This window comes from Oncorhynchus mykiss, chromosome 17 (assembly GCF_057628025.1).
Source record: "Oncorhynchus mykiss isolate SJ-2025 chromosome 17, ASM5762802v1, whole genome shotgun sequence".
Classification (NCBI taxonomy): Eukaryota; Metazoa; Chordata; class Actinopteri; order Salmoniformes; family Salmonidae; genus Oncorhynchus; species Oncorhynchus mykiss.
The window spans coordinates 54068288-54092060 of NC_143038.1; the positions used below are offsets into that span (position 1 = coordinate 54068288).

At 42.4% G+C, this 23773-nt stretch overlaps 1 protein-coding gene across 3 annotated transcripts; it reads left to right on the forward strand.

The window, feature by feature from the left end:
• The first annotated feature begins 3683 nt into the window (after window positions 1–3683).
• Window positions 3684–21823, forward strand: nampt2 (nicotinamide phosphoribosyltransferase 2). Of its 3 annotated transcripts, none has more exons than XM_021569602.3 (11): window positions 3684–4168; window positions 7467–7605; window positions 10129–10232; window positions 10396–10524; window positions 12524–12682; window positions 14432–14562; window positions 14751–14976; window positions 16746–16865; window positions 16962–17102; window positions 19945–20070; window positions 20234–21823. In XM_021569602.3, exons 1-11 carry the CDS (start codon window positions 4121–4123, stop codon window positions 20405–20407), a joined length of 1497 nt encoding a protein of 498 aa, XP_021425277.3. In that variant the 5' UTR covers window positions 3684–4120; the 3' UTR covers window positions 20408–21823. The 3 variants fall into 3 exon arrangements, 2 of the variants coding, with proteins under 2 accessions (XP_021425277.3, XP_036806453.2); XR_016488025.1 differs by having other exon boundaries at window positions 3873–4168; window positions 14751–15023; XM_036950558.2 differs by lacking the exon at window positions 3684–4168 and adding an exon at window positions 5339–5456.
• Window positions 21824–23773: the final 1950 nt, after the last annotated feature.

Below are 23773 nucleotides of genomic sequence, written 5' to 3' on the forward strand. Positions count from 1 at the left end.
AAGCCAGCTCATGGCATCTGGTCTCCAGTGCGTCTTCTCGGCACGGGGTAAATATGGCACCAGCCCTACGCATGGTGTCCCCGGTTCGCCAGCACAGCCCAGTGCAGTCTGTTCCACCCTGCCGCACTTGCCGGGCTACGGGGAGTATCCAGCCAGGACAGGTTATGCAGGCTCGGTGCTTGAGACCTCCAGTGCGCCTCCACGTTCCGGTCTATCCAGTGCCTTCTCCACGCACCAGGCCTCCTGTGGCAGCACCACACACCAGGATGTCTCTCCGTCTCCTCCCTCCAGGTGATCCCGCCTGTCCAGCGCTTCCAGAGTCTCCATCCTGTCCAGCGCTTCCAGAGTCTCCCTCCTGTGCAGCGCTTCCAGAGTCTCCCTCCTGTCCAGCGCTTCCAGTCTCCCTCCTGTCCAGCGCTGCCAGAGTCTCCCTCCTGTCCAGCGCTGCCAGAACCGCCCGCCAGTCAGGAGCTGCCAGAGCCGCCCGTCAGTCAGGAGCTTCCAGAGCCGCCCGTCAGTCAGGAGCTGTCGGAACCACCCGTCAGTCAGGAGCTGCCGGAGCCGCCCTTCACTACGGCGCTGCCGGAGTCTCCCATCTATTCGGGGCCCGCTGCAAGGGTCCCCAGTTCGAGGTCGGCGGCGAGGGTCGCCGCTCCAAAGGCGACGGCGGGAAAAGACTATGGTGGAGTGGGGTCCACGTCCCGCGCCAGAGCTGCCACCGCGGACAGACGCGCACCCAGACCCTCCCCTATAGGTTCAGGTCCGGAGTCCGCACCTTTTTGGGGGGGGGGGGGGGGGGTACTGTCACGTTCTGACCTTAGTTCCTTTTTTAAGGCCTTTGTGTTAGGTTGGTCAGGGCGTGAGTTGGTGTGGGTAGTCTATGTTCTTTTTTCTATGTTGTTATATTTCTATGTGTTTGGCCTAGTATGGTTCTCAATCAGAGGCAGGTGTCATTCGTTGTCTCTGATTGAGAATCATACTTAGGTAGCCTGTTTTCCCCATTTTGGTTGTGGGTGTTTAATTTCTGTTTAGTGTCTGTTCACCTGGCAGAACTGTTTCGTTTTCTCTTCGTTGTTATTTTGTGTAGTGTTCAGTTTTTCAATTAAAATATGACGAACACTTACCACGCTGCATTTTGGTCCGATCCTTCTTACTCTTCCTCAGACGAAGAGGATATTCGTTACACATGGTTAGCAGATGTTAATGTGACTGTAGCGAAATGCTTGTGGTTCTAGTTCCGACCATGCAGTAAAATCTAACAAGTATTCTAATAATTTCACAACTACCTTATACACACACACAAGTATAAAGTAATGAATAAGAATATGTACATATAAATATATGGATGAGCGATGACCGAACGGCATAGGCAAGATGCAGTAGATGGTATAGAGTACAGTATATACATATGAGATGAGTAATGTAGGGTATGTATACAGTGGCATTGTTTAAAGTGACTAGTGATACATTTATTACATAAAATTTTTAATTATTAAAGTGGCTTGAGATTTGAGTCAGTATGTTGACAGCAGCCACTCAATGTTAGTGATGGCTGTTTAACAGTCTGATGGCCTTGAGATAGATGCTGTTTTTCAGTCTCTCGGTCCCAACTTTGATGCACCTGTACTGACCTCGCCGTCTGGATGATAGCGGTGTGAACAGGCAGTGGCTCGGGTGGTTGTTGTCCTTGATGATCTTTTTGGCCTTCATGTGACATCGGGTGGTGTAGGTGTCCTGGAGGGCAGGTAGTTTGCCCCTGGTGATGCGTTGTGCAGACCGCACTACCCTCTGGAGAGCCTTATGGTTGTGGGCGTACCAGCCGGTGATACAGCCTGACAGGATGCTCTCGATTGTGCATCTGTACATTTTGTGAGTGTTTTTGGTGACGAGCCAAATTTCTTCAGCCTCCTGATGTTGAAGAGGCTCTGTTGCGCCTTCTTCACTACGCTGTCTGTGTGGGTGGACCCTTTCAGTTTGTCTGTGATGTGTAGGCTGAGGAACTTAAAACTTTCCACCTTCTCCACTACTGTCCCATTGATGTGGATAGGGGGATGCTCTCTCTGCTGTTTCCTGAAGTCCACTATCATCTCCTTCGTTTTGTTGACGTTGAGTGTGAGGTCATTTTCATGACACCACACCCCGAGGGCCCTCACCTCCTCCCTGTAGGCTGTCTCGTCGTTGTTGGTAATCAAGCCTACCACTGTACTGTCGTCTGCAAACTTGATGATTGAGTTGGAGGCGAGCATGGCCACGCAGTAATGGATGAACAAGGAGTACAGGAGAGGGCTGAGAACGCACCCTTGTGGGGCCCCAGTGTTGAGGATCAGCGGGGTGGAGATGTTGTTTCCTACCCTCACCACCTGGGGGTGTCCCGTGAGAAAGTCCAGGAACCCAGTTGCACAGGGCGGGGTCGAGACCCAGGGTACTATGGTGTTAAATGCTGAGCTGTAGTCAAAAAGCATTCTTACATAGGTATTCCTCTTGTTCAGATGGGTTAGGGCAGTGTGCAGTGTGATTACGTCGTCTGTGGACCTGTTGGGGCGGTAAGCAAAGTGGGTCTAGGGTGTCAGGTAGGGTGGAGGTGATATGATTCTTGACTAGTCTCTCAAAGCACTTCATGATGACGTGCTACAGGGCGCTAGTCATTTAGCTCAGGTACCTTAGCTTTCTCTAAATGTCTACAACTGTTGTCTTCAGCACGTGACAAATACAATAAAATTTGACAACGCAATATGTATACTGAACAAAAATATAAAATGCAACATGTAAAGCGTTGGTCCCATGTTTCATGAGATTAAATGAAAAAAATCCATACTCACAAAAAGCTGTTGTTGTGCACAAATTTGATTATATCCCTGTTACTGAGCATTTCTCCTTTGCCAAGATAATCCATCCACCTGACAGAAGTGGCATATCAAAAAGCTGATTAAACAGCTTTCATTACACAGGTGCACCTTGTGCTGGGGACAATAAAAGGCCACTCTAAAACTGGGCAAGTCAGTTATTAAGAACAAATTCTTATTTACAATGACGGCCTGCCCCGGCCAAACCTGGATGACGCTGGGCCAACTGTGCACTGCCCTATGGGATTCCCAATCACAGCCGGCTGTGATACAGCCTGGATTTGTTAATCACGAGACATACCCCTCCATCTCTGTTTTCCCCTGGAAGTTATTTCTTCCTGTCCCCGCAATGAACTTAGTTTTACTGAGAAACTTGACATAGAGAAGTTACATAATGATATAAAATGTGAGTGTCTAAATACCACATAAAAAGCACTACATGACCAAAGGTATGTGGACACCTGCTTGTCGAACATCTCATTCCAAAATCATGGGCAGTAATATGGAGTTTGTCCCCCTTTTTATAACAGCCTCAACTCTTTTGGGAAGGCTTTCCACTGGAACATTGCTGCGGGGATTTGCTTCCATTCAGCCACAAGTGCATTAGTGAGGTCAGGCTATAAGGCATGTCCTTATAGCCTTTTCCACGTTTGGAAAGTGGTTTGTTTTGCAATGAACATTTGCAATCCCATCTGTACTAGTGGCAATATCAGAACTTTTGACAAGGTAGCCACTCACTAGGCCAGTCGTTCCCAACCTTTTTCGGTTACCTTACCTCCAACTGAATTTTGCTCTGACCAGAGTACCGTTAAAACTATTCCCTCATATGTATTTTACCATGTAAGCATATAGACTCATGAGTCTTCTCATGTTCCCCAGGTTGGAAACCACTGCACTAGGCCTATAAATCTGAAACTTAGCCCCATTCCCTTAAATCAATGCTTTCCGGGAAAGTGAAACTTTGAGGCAAGTGATAACCAGCACAGTGCTGAAATGAAACTTGTAAAACAGAGTGACCACGCCTCTTCCGTGCGTGAGAATATCAGAGGGGGAGCATTAACTACGTGCTTTCTGACATGCATGTTTTCAAATCCGCCCCCTCAACCCAACCCCGGAATTCTCCTTCTCTGGGCGGTCAGTTTCACTGCTAGAAAGACGTAACAGAGGAATAACAAAGTAGGGTTGTGTAGCTGCTATCTCCGCCTTTGTCAGCTTTCGATTTTGATAAATAGCGACGAAGTAGAGCACAGTCGCATTCATCTCGTTCAATCATAACCATGGCAGCCCAGGATTTTAATATTTTACTGGCGACAGATTCATACAAGGTGAGTGTCATGATCGCCACTAACTAGAAGTTACTTACTTTCAGCAGTAGTATTATCATGTTACCAATACGATACGTGTCGCAAGCTGAAGCTGGCAACATTTTAGCATTTGCATCAGTTATATTCTTCCTTCCCAGAAATGGTTGACGAAATGTTGTGGAAGTGCGCCTGGCTAAGCAGACATTCACTCGAGAGGGACCTTATTTCAAGAACTAGTATTAAGAAACTAACGTTACATTATATACAGAAAATGCCACGAACCTAGCTACATAAACCAAACCGAAATAATGCAAAGTAACTAGCAAAATTATTCAGACTATGGCTGGTGTGCCGCCCTCAATCGTTATTTCTAATTTTAACAACTCTCATACTGAGTAGCCTAGCAATTTGACGCCTGACAAATACATTACCAATAGAGGTCAAAACGTAGCCTGGCTAGCTAGCTACCTATGTGGAATCAACAACATCTGACAGCTAATGCTAAATAAAGGTTAAATGCTAACTAGTTTATATAGTGTTTTGCTAGCCCTAACTTAATACTAGCCCCGTTTGCTAAAAGCTAGTTTGGTACTAATTCTCTACAGATGATAGATTTTGGGGGGGCATACTTGTATGTATTCAACTTTCTCAAGCCTAGCTAGGTAACTACCTCTGAGTGCACACGGCCAAACTTTACCAGAGGGCAATAGCACGACTCAATAAATGTCACTACCAAATGGCAAGGGTCCGCGTGATGACTTCAAGTTTGTAGCGACCCCCCCAACTAATCAGTCAGTAAAAGTGTCAGTCTTAATCCTTTAGACCAACGTTTCCCAAACGTGGTCCTAGTTTTACACAGCTGATTCAAAGAATTAAAGCTTGATGATTCGTTGATTATTTGAATCAGCTGAGTAGTGTTGGGGCAAAAACCAAAACGTGCACTCCTTGGGATCCCGAGGACCGAGTTTGGGAGACGCTGCTACAGACTAGTGTTTCCCTGTCCTCGAGTATCCCCGACAGTACATATTTTTGTTGTGGCAACTGACAAGAACACCAGATTATACTTGTCAACTAATAATCAAGCCCTTGGCAAGTAAGCATTGCACTGTAAGGTCTACCTACACCTGTTGTATTCTGCAGCATGTGACAAATAACATTTGATTAGAAGTTGAATCCAATGTTTCTGTCCATGGCTACAACAAAAATGTGTGCTGTTGAGGGGGTACTTAAGGACTGGATTTGGGAAACACTGCTATAGACCATTGATTTCAATCTCTAGCCTAAGGATCAGTCACGGCTTTGCCACTAGGTAAGCCTATTACTTTATTGATTTCATACTGATCAGAACACAGTGTTGTAATTCCTACCAAATGTAGATATGTTGTCAAATGAATGGAGGAAGACAATAGGCATAATAACTGTAGCATACTGAATGAGTGTTTGAACCTGAAGTAGGTTCCAGTACTGTATTATATTTAGGTGCAGGAGTTCCATAATACTTTGAGCTAATATTTTATAAAAGGAACAGGAGCTCAAGCAGTCGAAAATTTGAAAGTCGAAAGTTCCGGTACTCTGCTACAGTGAGCTCTTGCCAAAGTCAAGCACTGTGCATGGCACCCTTTTTTTTCTCCAGTTACAACCCAGTTGTCTCCAGGGCCTGGTTTGCTTCGCACATTGCCTAGTCATGGCATGTATACCTACATTATGTCATTCGTAGGCTCATGATAGAAATTATCCCTCTTACATAAGTGAAGTTCCACAGTTGGGTGGATGGTGATGCCAGTCAGACAAAGTCACAAGGTATGCATATGAATGGTATGTGTTTTGTGTTCCTCTGAAATCCTTATTAGGTTTATGTATACCTATCTGGCATATTGCCTGTGTTCCATCCTTCAGTACAGCACCTGGAAAGGTAGTCAGTAGTCACACATTTATATTTATTGATTAGATGTGGTCAAGGGGATGATCTTACTGTGTGTAGGCATAGCCCTTGTACAATCCCTTCTGAGAATCCTGTATCTGTGCATCATGAGACTGTCGAGGTGAAATTATACGCTAAATATCTTTATGGATATCCCCCAAATCTGAACAATGGTTACATATACAACAACCTTCCATAACAGCATAAAATCCTGGTTAGCCATCCTCTTGCTGTCCTCTCCCATCAATAGCTCTCTCTGTTGTTGCATAATCATGTTTATGCTTTCGCTTACTTTTGGTTGACTTTGTGGTCCTTCTTTTGTGTGAACATTGAGGGCCCAGATTGACTTAACATCACCTGTTAACCTTTCCTAAACACCATCTCACCCATTATGGGAAGATGAAGGCAACAGCGCAACATATGGGCATCTCAAGTTTTTTTTCTCTATTTGTCCCTGGTTGTGATGACTCCCATTCCTCCAGACCTGACACTCCCAGAATTCCAGTCATGTGACATGTAATAACATCTGATGCACTGGCACTCACTACAGCCTCAGCTGGAATGTTTGCAAAACATCTGATTTGTTATTGCTAAGATCATGAGCCAAAACCTTATGACTTCAAGATCAGCATCAAGGCGAAAGGAGATTCTGAGAGATAGGGTGAGTGAGAAGTAGAGGGAGAGAAAGTGTGGTAAAGGGAGAAAGGGCAGCTTGGAAAAAGATGGCGCTAATATTGCTCACCCCTGCCTCTTTGCGCAAATTGTACATTTCCAAGTGAAGGGTAGTTGCTCTCAATTATTGAATTTCTGACCCTGGGCTCACAAAGGCCAACCTGTGTTTTGAACTGGAATGAGGAGAGCACCCCCACCCACTGGAGCTCATGTTTGGCAGAGAGAGACGTGGTACTGTACAAAGCATCACGTTGCACACTAAGCTCTTCACTTAGCCTAACTTAAGGGCTTTTTTTGCATTCGCTCCACTTTACCTCTTGGCACATTTGGGGTGAACCCTTTGAAAATAAAACTCAGAAATAATGCTGTTTTTATGTGCACTAATCAGTTGGAATGATGTATACGATACAAAACAGGTTATTCTCTAAATGTATAAGAGAAGTGCTTAGAACATCTTCCGGTGTATTAAGGTGCATTCTTAATCTCTGAAACAAACAGCTTTGACATTAGTCACTGTTTGTGATCTAATTTTGCAGGACTAAGCTCTCGTAGGAATATGAAATTTACTTTTCTCATCATGGGCCTACACCTCATCTCTTCACTGACCTGGCTTATTATGTCGTTAATAGCATGACCTCCTGATTCCAGTTAGTTTGTCTTTTCCCTTGACTCCCTTAGGTTTCCTTTGTTGTAGCCTATTTTAACTGAAATTCTCCTCTTCCACAGATCACACACTACAAGCAGTACCCTCCCAATGTCAGCAAGGTCTACTCCTACTTTGAGTGCCGCCGCAAAAGGGGGGGCACCCAGTTCAGTGAGATTGTGTTTTTTGGCCTTCAGTACCTCCTGAAGAAGTATCTTTCAGGTATGTCCATTTTGCCTGTACGAGAGATTGACCGATTTTATGATATTTCAACGCCAATACCGATTTATTGGAGGACCAAAAAAAGCAGATTTTTATATATATATTTGTAATAATGGCAATTACAACAATACTGAATGAACAACGAACACTTATTTTAACTTAATATAATACATCAATAAAATCAATTTAGTCTCAAATAAATAATGAAACATGTTCAATTTGGTTTAAATAATGCAAAAACAAAAGTGTTGGAGAAGAAAGTAAAAGTGCAATATGTGCCATGTGAAAAAGCTAATGTTCCTTTAAACATGAGTCTTCAATATTCCCACATAAGAAGTTTTAGGTTGGAGTTATTATAGGACTATTTCTCTCTATACCATTTGTATTTCATATACCTTTTGATTATTGGATGTTCTAATAGGTACTTTAGTATTGCCAGCCTAATCTTGGGAGTTGATAGGCTTGAAGTCACAAACAGTGCAATGCTTGAAGCATTGCGAAGAGCTGCTGGCAAACGCAGGAAAGGTCTGTTTGAATGAATTCTTACGAGCCTGCTGCTGCCTACCATCGCTCAGTCAGATTGCTCTATCAAATCATAGACTTAATTATAATATAATAAATAACACACAAATACGAGCCTTAGGTCATTAATATGGTCAAATCCAGAAACTCTAATTTCGAAAACAAAACGTTTATTCTTTCAGTGAAATACGGAACCGTTACGTATTATATCTAACGGGTGGAATCCATAAGTCTTGCTGTTACAGTTATATTGCTGTTACATTGCACAACCTTCAGTGTTATGTCATAATTATGTAAAATTCTGGCAAATTAGTTCGCAATGAGGAGGCGGCCCAAACTGTTGCATATATCCTGACTCTGTGTGCAATGAATGCAAGAGAAGTGACACAATTTCCCTAGTTTAATATTGCCTACTAACATTAATTTATTTTAACTAAATGTGCAGGTTTAAAAAATATATACCTCTGTTGGTTTTAAGAAAGGCATTGATGTTTATGGTTATGTTCATTCGTGCAACGATTGTGCTTTTGTTAAATCATCCCCCGTTTGGCGAAGTTGGCTGTCTTTGTTAGAAATGGTCTTCACACAGTTTGCAACGAGCCAGGCGGCCCAAACTGCTGCATATACCCTAACTCTGTTGCACACAACGCAAGAAAAGTGACACAATTTCCCTAGTTTAAAGAAATCCATGTTAGCAGGCAATATTGACTAAATATGCAGGTTTAAAAATATATACTTGTGTATTGATTTTAAGAAAGGTGTTGATGTTTAGGTACACATTGGCGCAACAACAGTGCTTTTTTTCGCGAATGTGCTTGTTACATCACCCGTTTGGCGAAATAGGCTGTGATTCAATGATAAATTAACAGGCACCACATTGATTATATGCAACGCAGGACAAGCTAGATAAACTAGTAATATCATCAACCATGTGTAGTTAACTAGTGATTGTTAAGATAAGTTTAATGCTAGCTAGCACCTTACCGTGGCTCCTTGCTGCACTCGCATAACAGGTAGTCAGCCTGCCACGCAGTCTCCTCATGGAGTGCAATGTAATCGGCCATAATCGTTGTCCAAAAATGCTGATTACAGATTTGTTATGAAAACTTGAAATCGGCCCTAATTAATCGGCCATTCTGATTAATCGGTCGACCTCTAGTCTGGACTATAGCCTTGTAAGGAAATTCCACTTGCTTCTTTCATCTCCATTCTTTTAGAGTTCCATTCTTGAGTTTCTTCCTTCTCATTGTAGTCTGTTCTAGGCTAGTCAGTGTTTAGAGGTCACCTCAGCCCACACACTGTGATGTGACTCCGTGGTACGTCGCAGTCATATGTTCTATTTACCACCTGTATTGTCCTTTGTCACATGATGTGCATGTATGACCCACTAAGTCACTTGGTGAAGGTTATTGAAAAACTTCCAAAACAAACCACAGATTACAGAAGATTTCATACACTCAATGGAACATTTGCAAATTCAATCAAATGGCCACATCCATGCAACTATGACAGCCTAGATAAAGTATGTTTAAAAATAAATAAAAAGGACCAACTTCAACTCATCTAATTTTAGGGTCTCCAGACATGGCAGTCGGCAGTGTTTGTATCTGGTCCCATATGCAGTCATGTGTGGAATGTGTGAACAGTGACCTATCACCCCTGAGAGGACCACTGAGGGGTTTGTTTCTGACTGCGGAGGTCCTCCTCCAGGCTAGGGTTTCACTCCTCTATCCAATCAGAGAGTCTCGTCCAGCCATACTAGTCAACCATTCTCCACCACTGACTGTGTTTCTGTGGCACTTGATCACCCACTGACACTCAATTTTGACTGAATGAAAGGGAATTGCAGTAAGTGGGGGTGGGACAGATCTACTTTTACACTGATAGTTCAAATGTTGCCTGACAAATATGGGCTAGTGAGTGTTTGGTTTGTTTGTTTCTGTCTGTGTGTGTTAATTTTGATTCATGAATGACTTTTTCCCCATTGTCTCCCCTAATCAGGACGAGTCATCACTGAGGAGAAGATTCAGGAAGCCAAAGTCTTTTACCAGATGCACTTTAGACAGACTGTGTTTGATGAGGAAGGCTGGAGGAAAGTGCTGGAGGTAAGTGGGATGTCTCAATCAAAGACTAGACACACTCATTTTAGCTTTTCAATTAAGTCTATTTTACTGATGCAGTCTCAACTGTTAGGCTGCTTGCTGTAAGATGTTCATATGGACAGACACACACCGAGGTTGATTGTAGATTTTGATGCTGTTTCATCAGAAGTATGATGGCCGTCTCCCAATTCGAATCAAAGCGGTTCCCGAGGGGAAGATCATTCCCAGAGGAAACGTCCTCTTCACAGTGGAAAACACAGACCCAGATTTCTTCTGGCTCACCAACTATATTGAGGTAATTCTCTTCATTTCCCCCTTAGTATCCCTTTCATTGTCATTTTGTTGTACTTCCTTTCTCTAATACAGCATACGTTTCTTAAACCGTGTGTGTGTGCACAACTCACCAGGTGGATTGTATCAGATACTGGTCAGACAGAACAGAGCTGTGACAATGTTGGGCAGTAGTCCAGGGTTTGTCCCTGCTCTCAACAGACACGCAGATGATCCAATCTTTGTTGCACTCCACACTGCCCTCTCCCACCTGGACAAGAGGACACTTACGTGAGAATGCTGTCCATTGGCTATAGCTTAGCGTTCAATACCATGGTGCCCTCCACTAAGCGCAGGACCCTGGGACTGACACGTCCTTCTGCAACTGGATCCTGGAATTCCTGACGGGCCGCTGATAGTGGACTACAGGAAACGAAGGGCAAAGTACACACCCATCCACATCAACGGGGCTGTAGTGGAGCGGGTCGAGATCTTCAAGTTCCTATGTCCACATTATTAAGGAATTATCATTGTCTACACACCCCAACCCAGTTGTGAAGAAGGCAAAACAATGCTTCTTCCCCCTCAGGAGGCTGGAAATATTAGGCAGAGGCCCTCCGATCATCAAAGTTCGGTACATGTTCACTCTGACATCTCCAGATCAGCTGTCCTGTCTCCCTGTAGCGCTGTCTTAAGCGTCTCACAGTACAGACACTGCAATTTATTTCCCTGGCCACATCTGCAGTCCTCATGCCTCCTTGCAGCATGCCTAAGGCACGTTCACGCAGATGAGCAGGGACCCTGGGCATCTTTCTTTTTGGTGTTTTTCAGAGTCAGTAGGAAGGCCTCTTTAGTGTCCTAAGTTTTCATAACCGTGACCTTAATTGCCTACCGTCTGTAAGCTGTTAGTGTCTTAACGACTGTTGCACAGGTACATGTTCATTAATTGTTTATGAACCATAAAATAATTGAATGAAAAAACATTTACAATGAAGATCTGAAGTTTTGGGGATTTTTACGAATAATCTTTGAAAGACAGGGTCCTGAAAAAGGGACTTTTCTTTTTTTGCTGAGTTTATATATCAGGTGTGTGGTAGGAAGGCCTGGAGAATCATTCAAGACTCCAACCACCCAAGCCATAGACTATTCTCTCTGCTTCCGCACTACAAGCAGTACCGGTGCATCAAGTTTGTCACCAACTGGCTCTTGAACAGCTTCTATCACCCAAGCAATATGACTGATTTTAAATAGCTACACGGACTATCTGAGTTAACCTTGTATCCTCATTGATTGTTTTGGTCTATTCACACTCATACGACCCTACACACATTCTTACTCCATCTAATCACTCACACATACTGTAACATGCACTGACTACACTCACACACACCCCCTCACATACAAGCTGCTGCTACACTGTTTATCATATATCCTGATGCCTAGTCACCTTACCCCTATACATTTCTAACTCCATCACTCCAGTGTCCCTGCATATATGGTATTGAAACTGACCCTGTATATAGTATGCTTAAAGTTACTTACTTTTTGTGTTCTTCATATTTCTTATTTCTCGTGTTTTTATTTTATTCTTGTATTGCATTGTGGTGTTTTGAGTTTGCAAGAAAGGCATTCCACTGTACTTGTGCATTTGACATTAAATCTGAACTTTATTCCTTGTTATTTATCTATTTTTTTTAAAAAATCTCTGTTTTGTTGGGGACACTGTCATGAGGTCAAAGAAACCATTGAAATTCCCCTAATCAGGTCAATAAGGATGATTCCACCCAGTCACTCTGGCCTTTTTTCTGTTCAGGGGATAGCTTAGCCTGCCGGCACTGAGCCCAACACCAGCCACAGCTTTTGCTATCCAGCCCCCACCCATTTCTACTTCCTTTCCAGCACCAATGGCACAGCCACGTCCCATTGTCATGGTTTTAGAAGTCGTCTCTGAACAAAATCAACTTCTTCTCAAATCAAATGGTGTTTTAGCGATCTCTGTCTGTGTTTCTCTTTTTCTCTCACAGACCATGCTGGTCCAGATGTGGTATCCCATTAGTGTGGCGACCATCTCCCGGGAGTTTAAGAAGATCCTGGCCAAGCACCTGAAGGCCACATCAGGCAGTCTGGAGGGCCTGGACTTCAAACTGCATGACTTTGGCTACAGAGGGGTCTCCTCGCAGGAGGTAAGCAAGCCCAGCCAGAAGAGGACTGGTCACACCTCTGAGCCTGGTTTCTTTCTAGGTTTCTGCCTTCTTGGGAGTTTGGGGCTGGGAATCTGTAAAGCACTTTGACAATTTCTGATGTAAAACAAAAAAGGCTTTCTAAAATAGATTTGATGAAGAGCAACAGTCTAGCATTAAAATATGCATACACAATGAAATAATATATATAAATGCAACAATTTAAAAAATGTTACAGTTCTTATAAGGAAATCATTAATTAGGCCCTAATCTATGGATTTCACATGACTGGGAATACAGATATTTATCTGTTTGTCACCGATACCTTTAAAAAAAGGTAGGAATGTGGATCAGAAAACCAGTCAGTATCTGGGGTGACCACCATTTGCCTCATGTAGTGCGTCACATCTCCTTTTCTTCGTTGATTGTGGCCTGTGGAATGTTGTCCCACACTTCAATAGCTGTGCTAAGTTGTTGGATATTGGCAGGAACTGTAACACGCAGTTGTACACGTCGATCCAGAGCATCCCAAACATGCTCAATGGGTGACATGTCTGGAGAGTGGAAGAACTGGGACATGTTCAGCTTCCAGTAATTGTGTACAGATCCTTGCGACATGGCCATGCATTTTCATGCTGAAACACGAGGTGATGGCGGTGGATGATTCACATGACAATGGGCCTCAGGATCTCGTCATGGTATCTTTGTGCATTCAAATTGCCATCCCTAAATCGTAATTGTGTTCGTTGTTTGTAGTTTATGCCTGCCCATACCCGTGGTATACGGTTGTGAGGGTGGTTGGACATACTGCAAAGTTCTCTAAAACGATGTTGGAGACAGCTTACGGTAGAGAAATTAACATGCAACTCTCTGGAAATGCAGTCAGCATGCCAATTGCCCGCTCCCTCAACTTGAGACATTTGCGGCATTGTGTTGTGAGACAACTGTACATTTTAGTGGCCTTTTATTGTCCTCTGCACAAAGTGCACCTGTGTAATGATCATGCTGTTTAATCAGCTTCTTGATATGTCACACCTGTCAGGTGGATGGATTATATTGGCAAACGAGAAATGCATATGGGAAATTTCAGCTATCTTTTTTTTTTCCGCTCATGAAACATGGGACCAACACTTTACATGTTGCATTTATATTTTTGTTCAGTGTAGTTCCATTTACAGCATTTCGACCAGTTTCTGTTCATTCTGGTTATAGTCACAGTAATACTCCAGCGAGGCCTAAAGACTCTGTCTCTCCTTTGAATACTAATGAACATAGTCAGCAATAATCTGCTACAAGAAATATCTTCATAGTGGGAGGGACATCTCAAACTATCAAACTATACTTCAATGATTTTACTGAGTTACAGTTCACATAAGGGAACTGGAAATAAATTAATGGAAATAAATTAATTAGGCCCTAATCGATGGATTTTGCATGACTGGGCAGAGGCGCAGACATGGGTGGGCATAGGTGTTTATATTTCTGTTCAGTATAGTTTGAGATGTCCCTCCCACTATGAAGATATTTATTGTAGCAGATTATTGCTGACTATGTATGGAGCATGTTCTGGAGCATTACTGTGACTATAACCAGAATGAACAGAAACTGGTCAAAATGCTGTTCTCAAGGATGATGCTTAGGTAACGGGAAAGGGGCTGGGGATTTGGAGCAGACTTTTTCTTTCAATTGCACACTTCTGACTGTGTGACAATTTGAAACTGATGATTTTCCCTCCTTCTTTATCCCTATCAGTCTGCGGCATTAGGTGGGGCGGCCCACCTGGTGAATTTCTGCAGTACAGACACAGTAGCAGGGCTACTGATGGCCCAGCGATACTACGGCTGCCCCATGGCAGGCTTCTCTATGCCTGCAGCAGAGCATAGGTAAGACTCATGCTCACATACACACACACTCACTCACATATTCCCTTTCACATGTAGCATCACACATTTTGCTTTGTGGTTTTTGACTTGTACAGCAAACATGGAGCCCTAGGTGTAGGGATAAGAGGTTTTCAGTCCAGCAGACTGAAAATCTGTTTCTTAAAACCAATTTCATCTTCTCCCTGTAGTACGATCATCTCGTGGGGGCGGAGCAGGGAGAAGGAGGCCTTCGAGAGCATGCTGGAGCAGTTCCCGACAGGGCCGGTGTCAGTGGTCAGTGACAGCTACGACATCTTCAAGGCTTGTAGACACATCTGGGGGGACAAGCTGAAGGAGCGCGTGATAGAGCGGAGCGAAGACTCCTGCTTGATCATCCGGCCTGACTCGGGAGACCCCGCAGAGACCCTCATCGAGGTGGGGGAACACACACCTACCTTCCTTTTGGGATCCCTCATAGTCAAGTATGATCTCGCTACAAGTGTCACAGGTCTGGGTTGTGGTGTGGGTCTGGTTGGCCATACACACGGTACATACAGCTGAAGCCGGAAGTTTACGTACACCTTAGCCAAATACATTTAAACTCAGTTTTTCACAATTCCTGGCATTTAATCCTAGTAAAAACTCACTGTCTTAGGTCAGTTACGATCACCACTTTATTTTAAAAATGTGAAATGTCAAAATAATAGTTGAAAGAATGATTTATTTCAGCTTTTATTTCTTTCATCACATTCCCAGTGAGTCAGAAGTTTACATACACTCAATTGGTATTTGGTAGCATTGCCTTTAAATTGTTTAACTTGGGTCAAATGTTTCAGGTAGCCTTCCACACGCTTCCCACAATAAGTTGGGGTAATTTTGGCCCATTCCTCCCGACTGAGATGGTGTAACTGAGTCAGGTTTGTAGGCCTCCTTGCTCGCATACGCTTTTTCAGTTCTGCCCACACTTTTCTATAGGATTGAGGTCAGAGCTTTATGATGGCCACTCCAATACCTTGACTTTGTTGTCCTTATGCCATTATGCCACAATTTTGTCCATTTGGAAGACCCATCTACTAAGATTCATCTTTTGCATTGTTCAACAAAGTGCCTGAAAGAAATCACGTAACGTTTGTTCACTGGAAGTGATTTACCTGAGAAAGTGGAACATGGGTTCCAAGCTTTAACATCCTGACTGATGTCTTGATGTTGCTTCAATATATCCACATAATTTTCCTCCCTCATGATGCCATCTATTTTGTGAAGTGTGCCAGTCCCTCCTGCAGCAAAGCACCCCCATAACATGATGCTGCCACCAAGTACCAAGTACGTTCATCTCTAGGAGACGGTATGACGGCTGCGTGGTCACATGGTGTTTATACTTGCGTACCATTGTTTGTACAGATGAACGTGGTACCTTCAGGCATTTGGAAATTGCTCCCAAGGATGAACCAGACTTGTGGAGGTCTACAATTTTTTTTTCTGAAGTCTTGGCTGATTTCTTTTGATTTTCCCATGATGTCAAGCAAAGAGGCACTGAGTTTGAAGGTAGGCTTTAAAATACATCCTCAGGTAGACCTCCAATTGACACAAATTATGTCAATTAGCCTATCCGAAGCTTCTAAAGCCATGACATAATTGCCTGGAATTTTCCAAGCTATTTAAATGCAGTCAACTTCGTGTATGTTAACTTCTGACCCAATGGAATTGTGATACAGTGAAATAATCTGTTTGAAAAATGACGTGTGTCATGCACAAAGTAGATGTTAAACTGTCGGTTAGGACAAGAAATTTGTTGAATGGTTGAAAAACTAGTTTTAATGACTCCAACCTAAGTGTATGTAAACTTCTGACTTCTACTAGTTAATTTCCAGTTTCCATCCAAGTTCATCCAAAGTCTACTTCTCTTGACAATGGGTCTACTGCAAGGAATGTTTTTTGAAAAGAGCAGTTTTAAGTTGCTCTTGGCTGTTCTTTTATGTTTTATTGTTTCTAAAACAAACTTGCGTTCTTGTTCAGATTGGATTTCAGGTTCCATAGTGTCACCCTTGGGACCTACATACTTGGTGTGCTCTATACACTTAGCTCTTATTGATTCCCTTCGAAATGTCACTTGTCTGTGTGGGGGTTTCAGTTGCCTATTATTGTCTCTTCGATTCAAGTTTCAAAGTTTGGATGCAGTACTTGACTACCTATTCCCTCCCCAGGTGATAAAGATTTTGGAGGAGTGCTTTGGTTGCTCCCTGAACTCTCAAGGCTTCAAGGTGCTGCCATCTTACCTGCGTATCATCCAGGGCGACGGCATTGATCTCAACTCAGTGGATGAGGTAAGAAAATAATTTACACACACCGCCCACGAACACCCCTCTGGATATACCCTTATTGCATGTACCACATTGTTTAACTGCCATCTCTGCCTGTAGATCCTGGAGAAGTTGAGTGACGAAGGCTGGAGTGCTGAGAACGTGTTCTTTGGCTGTGGGAGCGCCCTCCTTCAGAAGCTCAACAGAGACACGCTCAACTGTGCCTTCAAATGCAGCTATGTGGAGATCAATGGGAAGGGGGTACGTTACTCACTTATTTACTTTCATACAGTGCCTTCAGAACGTATTCATACCCCTTGACTTATTCTACATTTTGTTGTTACAGCCTGAATTTTCACATTACTCTTCAAGCTCTGTCAAGTTTGTTGTTGATCATTGCTAGACAGACATTTTCAAGTCTTGCCTTACAGTTTTAAAGCCAATTTAAGTCAAAACTGTAACTAGGCCACTCAGGAATGTCATCTTGGTAAGCAACTATAGTGTATATTTGGCCTTGTGTTTTAGGTTATTGTCCTGCTGAAAGGTGAATTTGTCTCCCAATGTCTGTTGGAAAGCAGACTGAACCAGGTTTTCCTCTAGGATTTTGCCTGTGTTTAGCACTGTTTTATTTGTATCCTAAAAAAAAACTCCTTAGTCTTGCCGATGACAAGCTTACCAATAACATGTGCATGCTTCCTTCTTTTCATTCTGTCATGTTGTTGAGCCATCCTCAGTTTTAAATGCTGGAACTGTTTTAAAGTCACCATTGGCCTCGATGTTAAATCCGGGAGCGGTTTCCTTCCTCTCCAACAATTGAGTTAAGAAGGACGTCTTTATCTGTGTAGTGACTGGGTGTATAGGTCAAATCAAACTTTTTGTCACATGCGCCGAATACAAAGTTGTTTAGACTTTACCACGAAATGCTTATTTACAAGCCCTTAACCAACAGTGCAGTTCAAGTAGACTAAAATAAAAAGTAATAATAAAAAGTAACACTAACGAGCTATATACAGGGGGCACCGGTACTGAGTCAGTGTGCGGGGGTACAGGTTAGTTGAGGTCATTTGTACACGTAGGTGGGGGTGAAGTGACTATGCATAGATAATAAACAGTGAGTAGTTGCAGCATTGTACAAAAGGGGGGTCTACGTAAATTGTCCGGTGGCTATTTTACTAATTGTTCAGCAGTCTAATTGCACAATGAGTACTTGTCTCTCAAATACATCATTACAGTTGTTGATAAACTAGCTAGCAAATGTTTAGCCATATTAGCACTGGTATGAAATCAGTCAAAACAAGACATGGTATCATGAACAAGGTGGAACGAGCTGAAACAAGCCACTTATGATTCCCCACATGGCGGTTTCTTGTCTTTCTTGCTAGCTAAATGGCCATCCAGAATCACAACACGCTGACCTCTGCCCCATGGAAGCGTGCACATCGTTTTAGTGACGTTGTTAGTTAACCCATCTATTAGATACACCATCCAAAGTGTAATTAAAAACTTCACCATGCTCAAAGGGATATGGTCTGTGTTTTTTATTTTTTACCCATCTACCAGTAAGTACCCTGCTTTGGATAACCTCCCCAGTAGCAGTGCCTGGGTAAAATCACAGTGAAACCAGTAAAACATTCATATTACAACCTATGCTGTGAAAATGGATTTTTTTTGCTCTATAAACCCATTTGTTCATATTCCACTGTGATATATACAATAAGGCCGTGACAACAAAAAAAGTGGCCAGACAGTGGCAATATAAATTCACCGACACATACTGGTGTTTTAATCACAAAACCAGAGAGCAACATCTGTCCACAAAGCAAATATTACATGTAACAAACGCTTATATGACCTGCAACATGGTCAAGTAAGTTAATGTTTTTGACAGTTTACTAAACAACTACTGATTTTAGAACCACGGCGTTACCTCAGGTCAGCCCAAAGACCACAGGAGCACTGCCTCCTCTATTTCGGCACCATTCCAACTTAAACATTTAAAAATCGTCAAATTAACAAGGCTTGCTTAGTTTAATACACTGAAAACTAACTGCAAGATAGAAAAAACAATTTAGGCCAAACAATGTTGCTAAATATTGTGTGTTGCGAGCTAAACATGTTTTTTTTTTACTCCTCCTACTTGTAGACTAGTTGAACGCTGCACCAGGTCAACCCACAGTTGAGCTCAATGCTAAATATTTTAATTGTTTTATCAATGGAGGCCAAGTGCTACGGCCACAACATGTCATACTCTTTTGGTCCAGACAGCATCAGATACATGGGCTACACATACTGAGACAGAAGGGCACTGTTTCCCTCGCTCTGAATTTCTCCGGTGCGATTCAGCTACTTCTGAATTGACTGAAAATGATGAGAGAAAAAAGTCAGTCAAATAAGCCTGGCTTCCCTCGGCATCCATGGATACACGCCACTGAACCTTTTGCGGTTGAATCTGTGTTTAAAATTCACTGCTCTACTAATAGACCTTACAGATAGTTGTATGTGTGGGGTACAGAGATGAGGTAGTCATTTTGAAAAATCATGTTTAACACTTATTGAGTCCTTGCAACTTATGTGACTTGTTAAGCACATTTTTTTACTCCTGAACTATAGGCTTGTCATAACAACAGGGTTGAACTATTTATTGACTCAAGACATTTCAGGTTTTATTATTTTGTAAACATTTCTAAAATCATATTTCTAATTTGACATTGTGGTATTGTGTCAGTGATGCAAAATCTCAATTTATTCCATTTTAATTTCGGGCTGTAACACAACAAAATGTGGAAAAGGTCAAGGGGTGTGAACACTGAAGTCACTAAGTGCTTGAATGAAGATGAAAAGCAGCCATTTTTATCCACTAAACCTTTCATTTGATCTAATATGGAATACCTCCTCATACCTCAATCACTCCTTTGTAGTTATTGTGGAATGCTGAAAGGAAACCTATCCTGGGAATCAGTCTTTTTTTGAGAATGAGCTCAGTCACAACAACTGATTTTCTGTGTTTACAAACTCACACAAATCAAAGAATTTAAGCGTTCAAAAGAGTTTGAACAAAGGTGATTTTTAACATGTTTCCATCTGGTGTGTTTGTTTTGTCTAGATGGATGTGTACAAGCAGCCTGTGACCGACCCGTCCAAGGGGTCAAAGAGAGGTCTTCTGTCACTTAGGAGAAACTCTGATGACTTCATTGAGACTGTGGAGCGAGGGGTGGGCAAGCCAGAGGAGGTGAGGCCTTAAATAGGGGAAGATGTTTCACTTGGGAGGAATAGAGCACACATGCTCACCTCTGTGTGATTACTGTGTCAACAGTTGTTTAAGTCTACATTGTATAACACACGTCTCTTTCGTAGTCTCATGTTTCACTGACTCTCTGGTGTGTCTTTCTCAGGACATGCTGGTGATTGTGTTTGAGAATGGCTCCATCGTGCAGGAGTACACTCTGGAGGAGATCCGGAAGAATGCTCGGCTCCTAGAAGACTATATGGCCCCTTCCCAACACAACCAGGACGAGCCCAAGAGCCTGGAGCTACACCAGAAACACATAATGAATGGGGTGCATTAAGCAACCAACACACCCACCTGTAAAGCAATGCACTAACTGTCCGAAAACTGGAGGCATAACGTATAATGAACTGGGTTTACTCATTGCCAGATGGCCTACTACAGTTCACCATTAGAGGAGTGCTCTGATTGTCAGCGAACATAAGAATGGTGTTATTGAAGCTGCACCATAAGCAAATTTTATTTTTTGGGGGATGCAGTAATCTTCAGCACACTAGAGTCACATAATGGACTACTGATCATCAACCTAAATGTTATTCCTTCTTCAACACTTCAGCCCATTGGACCAATGACTGACCTGCTGTCTCATGGTTTAGACCATGAGTCTTTGTTGTACTGCTATGTTTGTCTGAAGAGCACATAATATGCATCACTATTTGTGTAATCAGGCAGCATATGATATCGGGCATTTCATGGCAACACCTGTTGAGTGGAAGGATTCATCTGATTAAGCTCTATAGCAGGCTTTGAAGAGCTGATATTACTGTTCTATTTCACTAGAGGTAGAGTTGGTTTTAGAATCGACTGATCCTTGTTTTTAGTCTGTTAAGCAGAATTTTTGTAGTACATTAACTGATTCTGTTTGACATTTTTTTGCCATGATAGCGATGCTGCACTTTGCAGAATCCTAACTTGACATCTTAATTTTTAACTCCGACTTTAGTGTGTTGTCACTAGGACTGATGTGCATGTGTTGTATACATGCAAATGTAGTTATGCACGTGGGTCTCAAATTGGGATTCTGTAAGAGAAACGTGATGGGGGTTTTTGTTCTAATTGATTGATATAACAGTGTGTTATACTATTTATATTGACCATAAGCTTCCTAAGACTACATCAAAGACTATTGAAATGTATGGGCTCCAGACTTGTCTGACCTCGTACTTTTCTTCTCCTGCCTTTGGAACCATTGCCATTCGAATCAGTCATCTGGGTTTTGATTTTCCTTTCCATTTGAATCCCCATTCTCTGTACAAATTCAGCTTGAAATGAAGTACTTTCTTTTGAGAATCGATTTGCTTCGGATGCCTTTAATTGTGATGTACATGAAATGCTGGTCTGCGTGACTGGTGCTGTCCCAGACTGCTCTTCAGTCTGGTGGAGCCCCAGGTTAATTAAGACCAATGCTGAGGTTTAGAGCTTTTAACCCTTTTCAGACCCATATTATTTGAAGCAAAAATAATTTGTGTTCTGATTAATTGGGCAAGAAGCAGTTGACCCTACCTCTTTTTCTATATAAATTATATTGTTACTGTACATGAAGATTGATACTAATGGTATATTATTGTTATTGTGTAAATAACTTCAGAAAAGTGTGGTCTGCTTTAAGTTCATTAAAAGTGACAGCATTAGTTTGTTTTTGAGTTTTACTAAATGTATATTGTATGACAAAAAATAAATATGCTCTTGACTAAAATGTTCTTGACTGAAAATGATTTAGTATTTTCTTCTGCCCTATGATATTGATCTTAAATAACACCAACCAAGTATTTCACCAGTTTACTGATGTTTGTTCCTTAAGGTTTCCAAGATGTGAAAACTGGTAAATCATGTACAGTAATTACCTGACTAGTTATTTATTATTAGGAATGGTGCAGTAGTGGGCCGGATTCAAACCTACGCCAACACGGTGTAATGCCTCGTGTCCACCAGATGCATTAAACTTTGTGTTCCAGCGGAAGTCATTCAATTTCAGTGGCGAGGCCCGTAACGCCTCGTTGGGGGTGCCGCACTAGGCTGCTGTGCATTCTGTGTACGGCATGCATTCAACGGATGTACACACAGACTCGACCTAGATAGTTTTTAATAGTTGAAAGCAAAGCACGTGGGTCAAGTATGGAAAATGCGGGCTAGACATCTGGCAGAATAAATCTGCATAATCCTCTGGTGGACGTTGGGCAGGACTGTACAGTGAAGGCTGCAGCCCTAACCACTAGACCATCCCAGCCCACAAGCTATGATCGTTTCAACAAGACTAAAGGTCTATTTAACACGTGAACAAATCTGGTATTAGCTACCAACTCTTGATTGGATATAAATAGAGGGGTGCCCTTTTGGTTAGCCCTATGACACTGCACAGCTGTTGTAACAGGGGTCTCTAGAGAACTGGAACCTAAAAAAGCCTCTTCAGGAAAGGAGTGTGCAAGCTCCCCAGGGAGCATTTTTCACCCCAAATTATGAAGCTTTTTCTGTTACGTGAACTCCTTTTTAAAAGGGCATACAAGCTGTAATATTAACCAACCAATCATAATTATATAATTTTACTGTTGATCAAAGTAAATTGGTGTAATATGTTGATGCACATGATGTGATGGTTAGGGAAAATGCCTCTGGTTTCCCAGCATTCAAAGCATTGTAACATCAATCGTTAGAGAGTAGCTCTGGGAGTACCAGCATGTCTCCAATTTCAGCCAAAGGTCTTTTTAAGGAGTGTTTGTCATGCCTATGCCAGATTACTAAAGGTTGAACTGAAATAGAACATGACTGTGTGTTCAAAAGAGAGCCACTTGACTTGAATATGTATTAGGACAACTGGTGCCAACTTAAATTTTGCCCTTGCTAGACTTGTAGTTTCATTTACTGCTTTAACTCACAGTGATCAGGTGAAAGGGAACATACCGGATGTGGCAAAAGCTAACTTGACCTCAGTCCAGAAAAGTCCTACTTTTTATATTTGATGTGACAACAACCATGTTTACTGAGTGCGAGACCAATCTTCCTTAAACCCACAGAACAAACTGTACCACCTGCAGAGATCAATCCATTTATAGACATGATTTGATGACAATGTAATGATATGAACCCTGTCAGTCATTCTATTTGGACATACCAAGCATTCATCACACTTGCTTATGATTGATGCACTTTCATGCATAGGAATTCCCACCAAAACACAGTTGTAGAGCGATAGATCAAAATGTGAATGCATAAAAAAATTGTACTGGGAAACAAATTCCCACACAACAGCCTGTGCTTTAAGGGAATGGTTGAGGTAATAACTGCCTCACTTTCAGTAGATGCCAGCATGCTGTCTGTGTGTGTGTGTGTTTACGTTGTGTGAATGAACTCGCTGGAGAAGGACAGGTCAGGAGGAGGTCCATTGGTAGTTTTGTACAGATCCTTTTAGAGAGAGAATCCCAGAGCCTGTATTCAGCACACTGCCATTACAGTAAATATGAGTTACATCATATCCACAGGACCTGTGTGCTCTGTAGAGGCGAGAGAACCGCATCAAACCCATCCCCTGGTTTGTTCCACCAGCACAGACAGACCTTAAAGAATAATAATTTCCCATTTATTAAAACCATGTAGGCCTGTGTGTTTCAAGACTCCTCTCTCAGAAGTGTTGGTTCCCAGGATAGACTAC

What these genes read in the sequence shown, in the direction of transcription:
- nampt2 (XM_021569602.3), top strand. Translation starts at nt 4,121, where the DNA reads ATGGCAGCCCAGGATTTTAATATTTTACTGGCGACAGATTCATACAAG. An exon ending in TGGCGACAGATTCATACAAG is followed by an intron (nt 4,169 to 7,466) that starts GTGAGTGTCATG and finishes CCTCTTCCACAG; the next exon opens with ATCACACACTACAAGCAGTA. An exon ending in GCTGGAGGAAAGTGCTGGAG is followed by an intron (nt 10,233 to 10,395) that starts GTAAGTGGGATG and finishes CTGTTTCATCAG; the next exon opens with AAGTATGATGGCCGTCTCCC.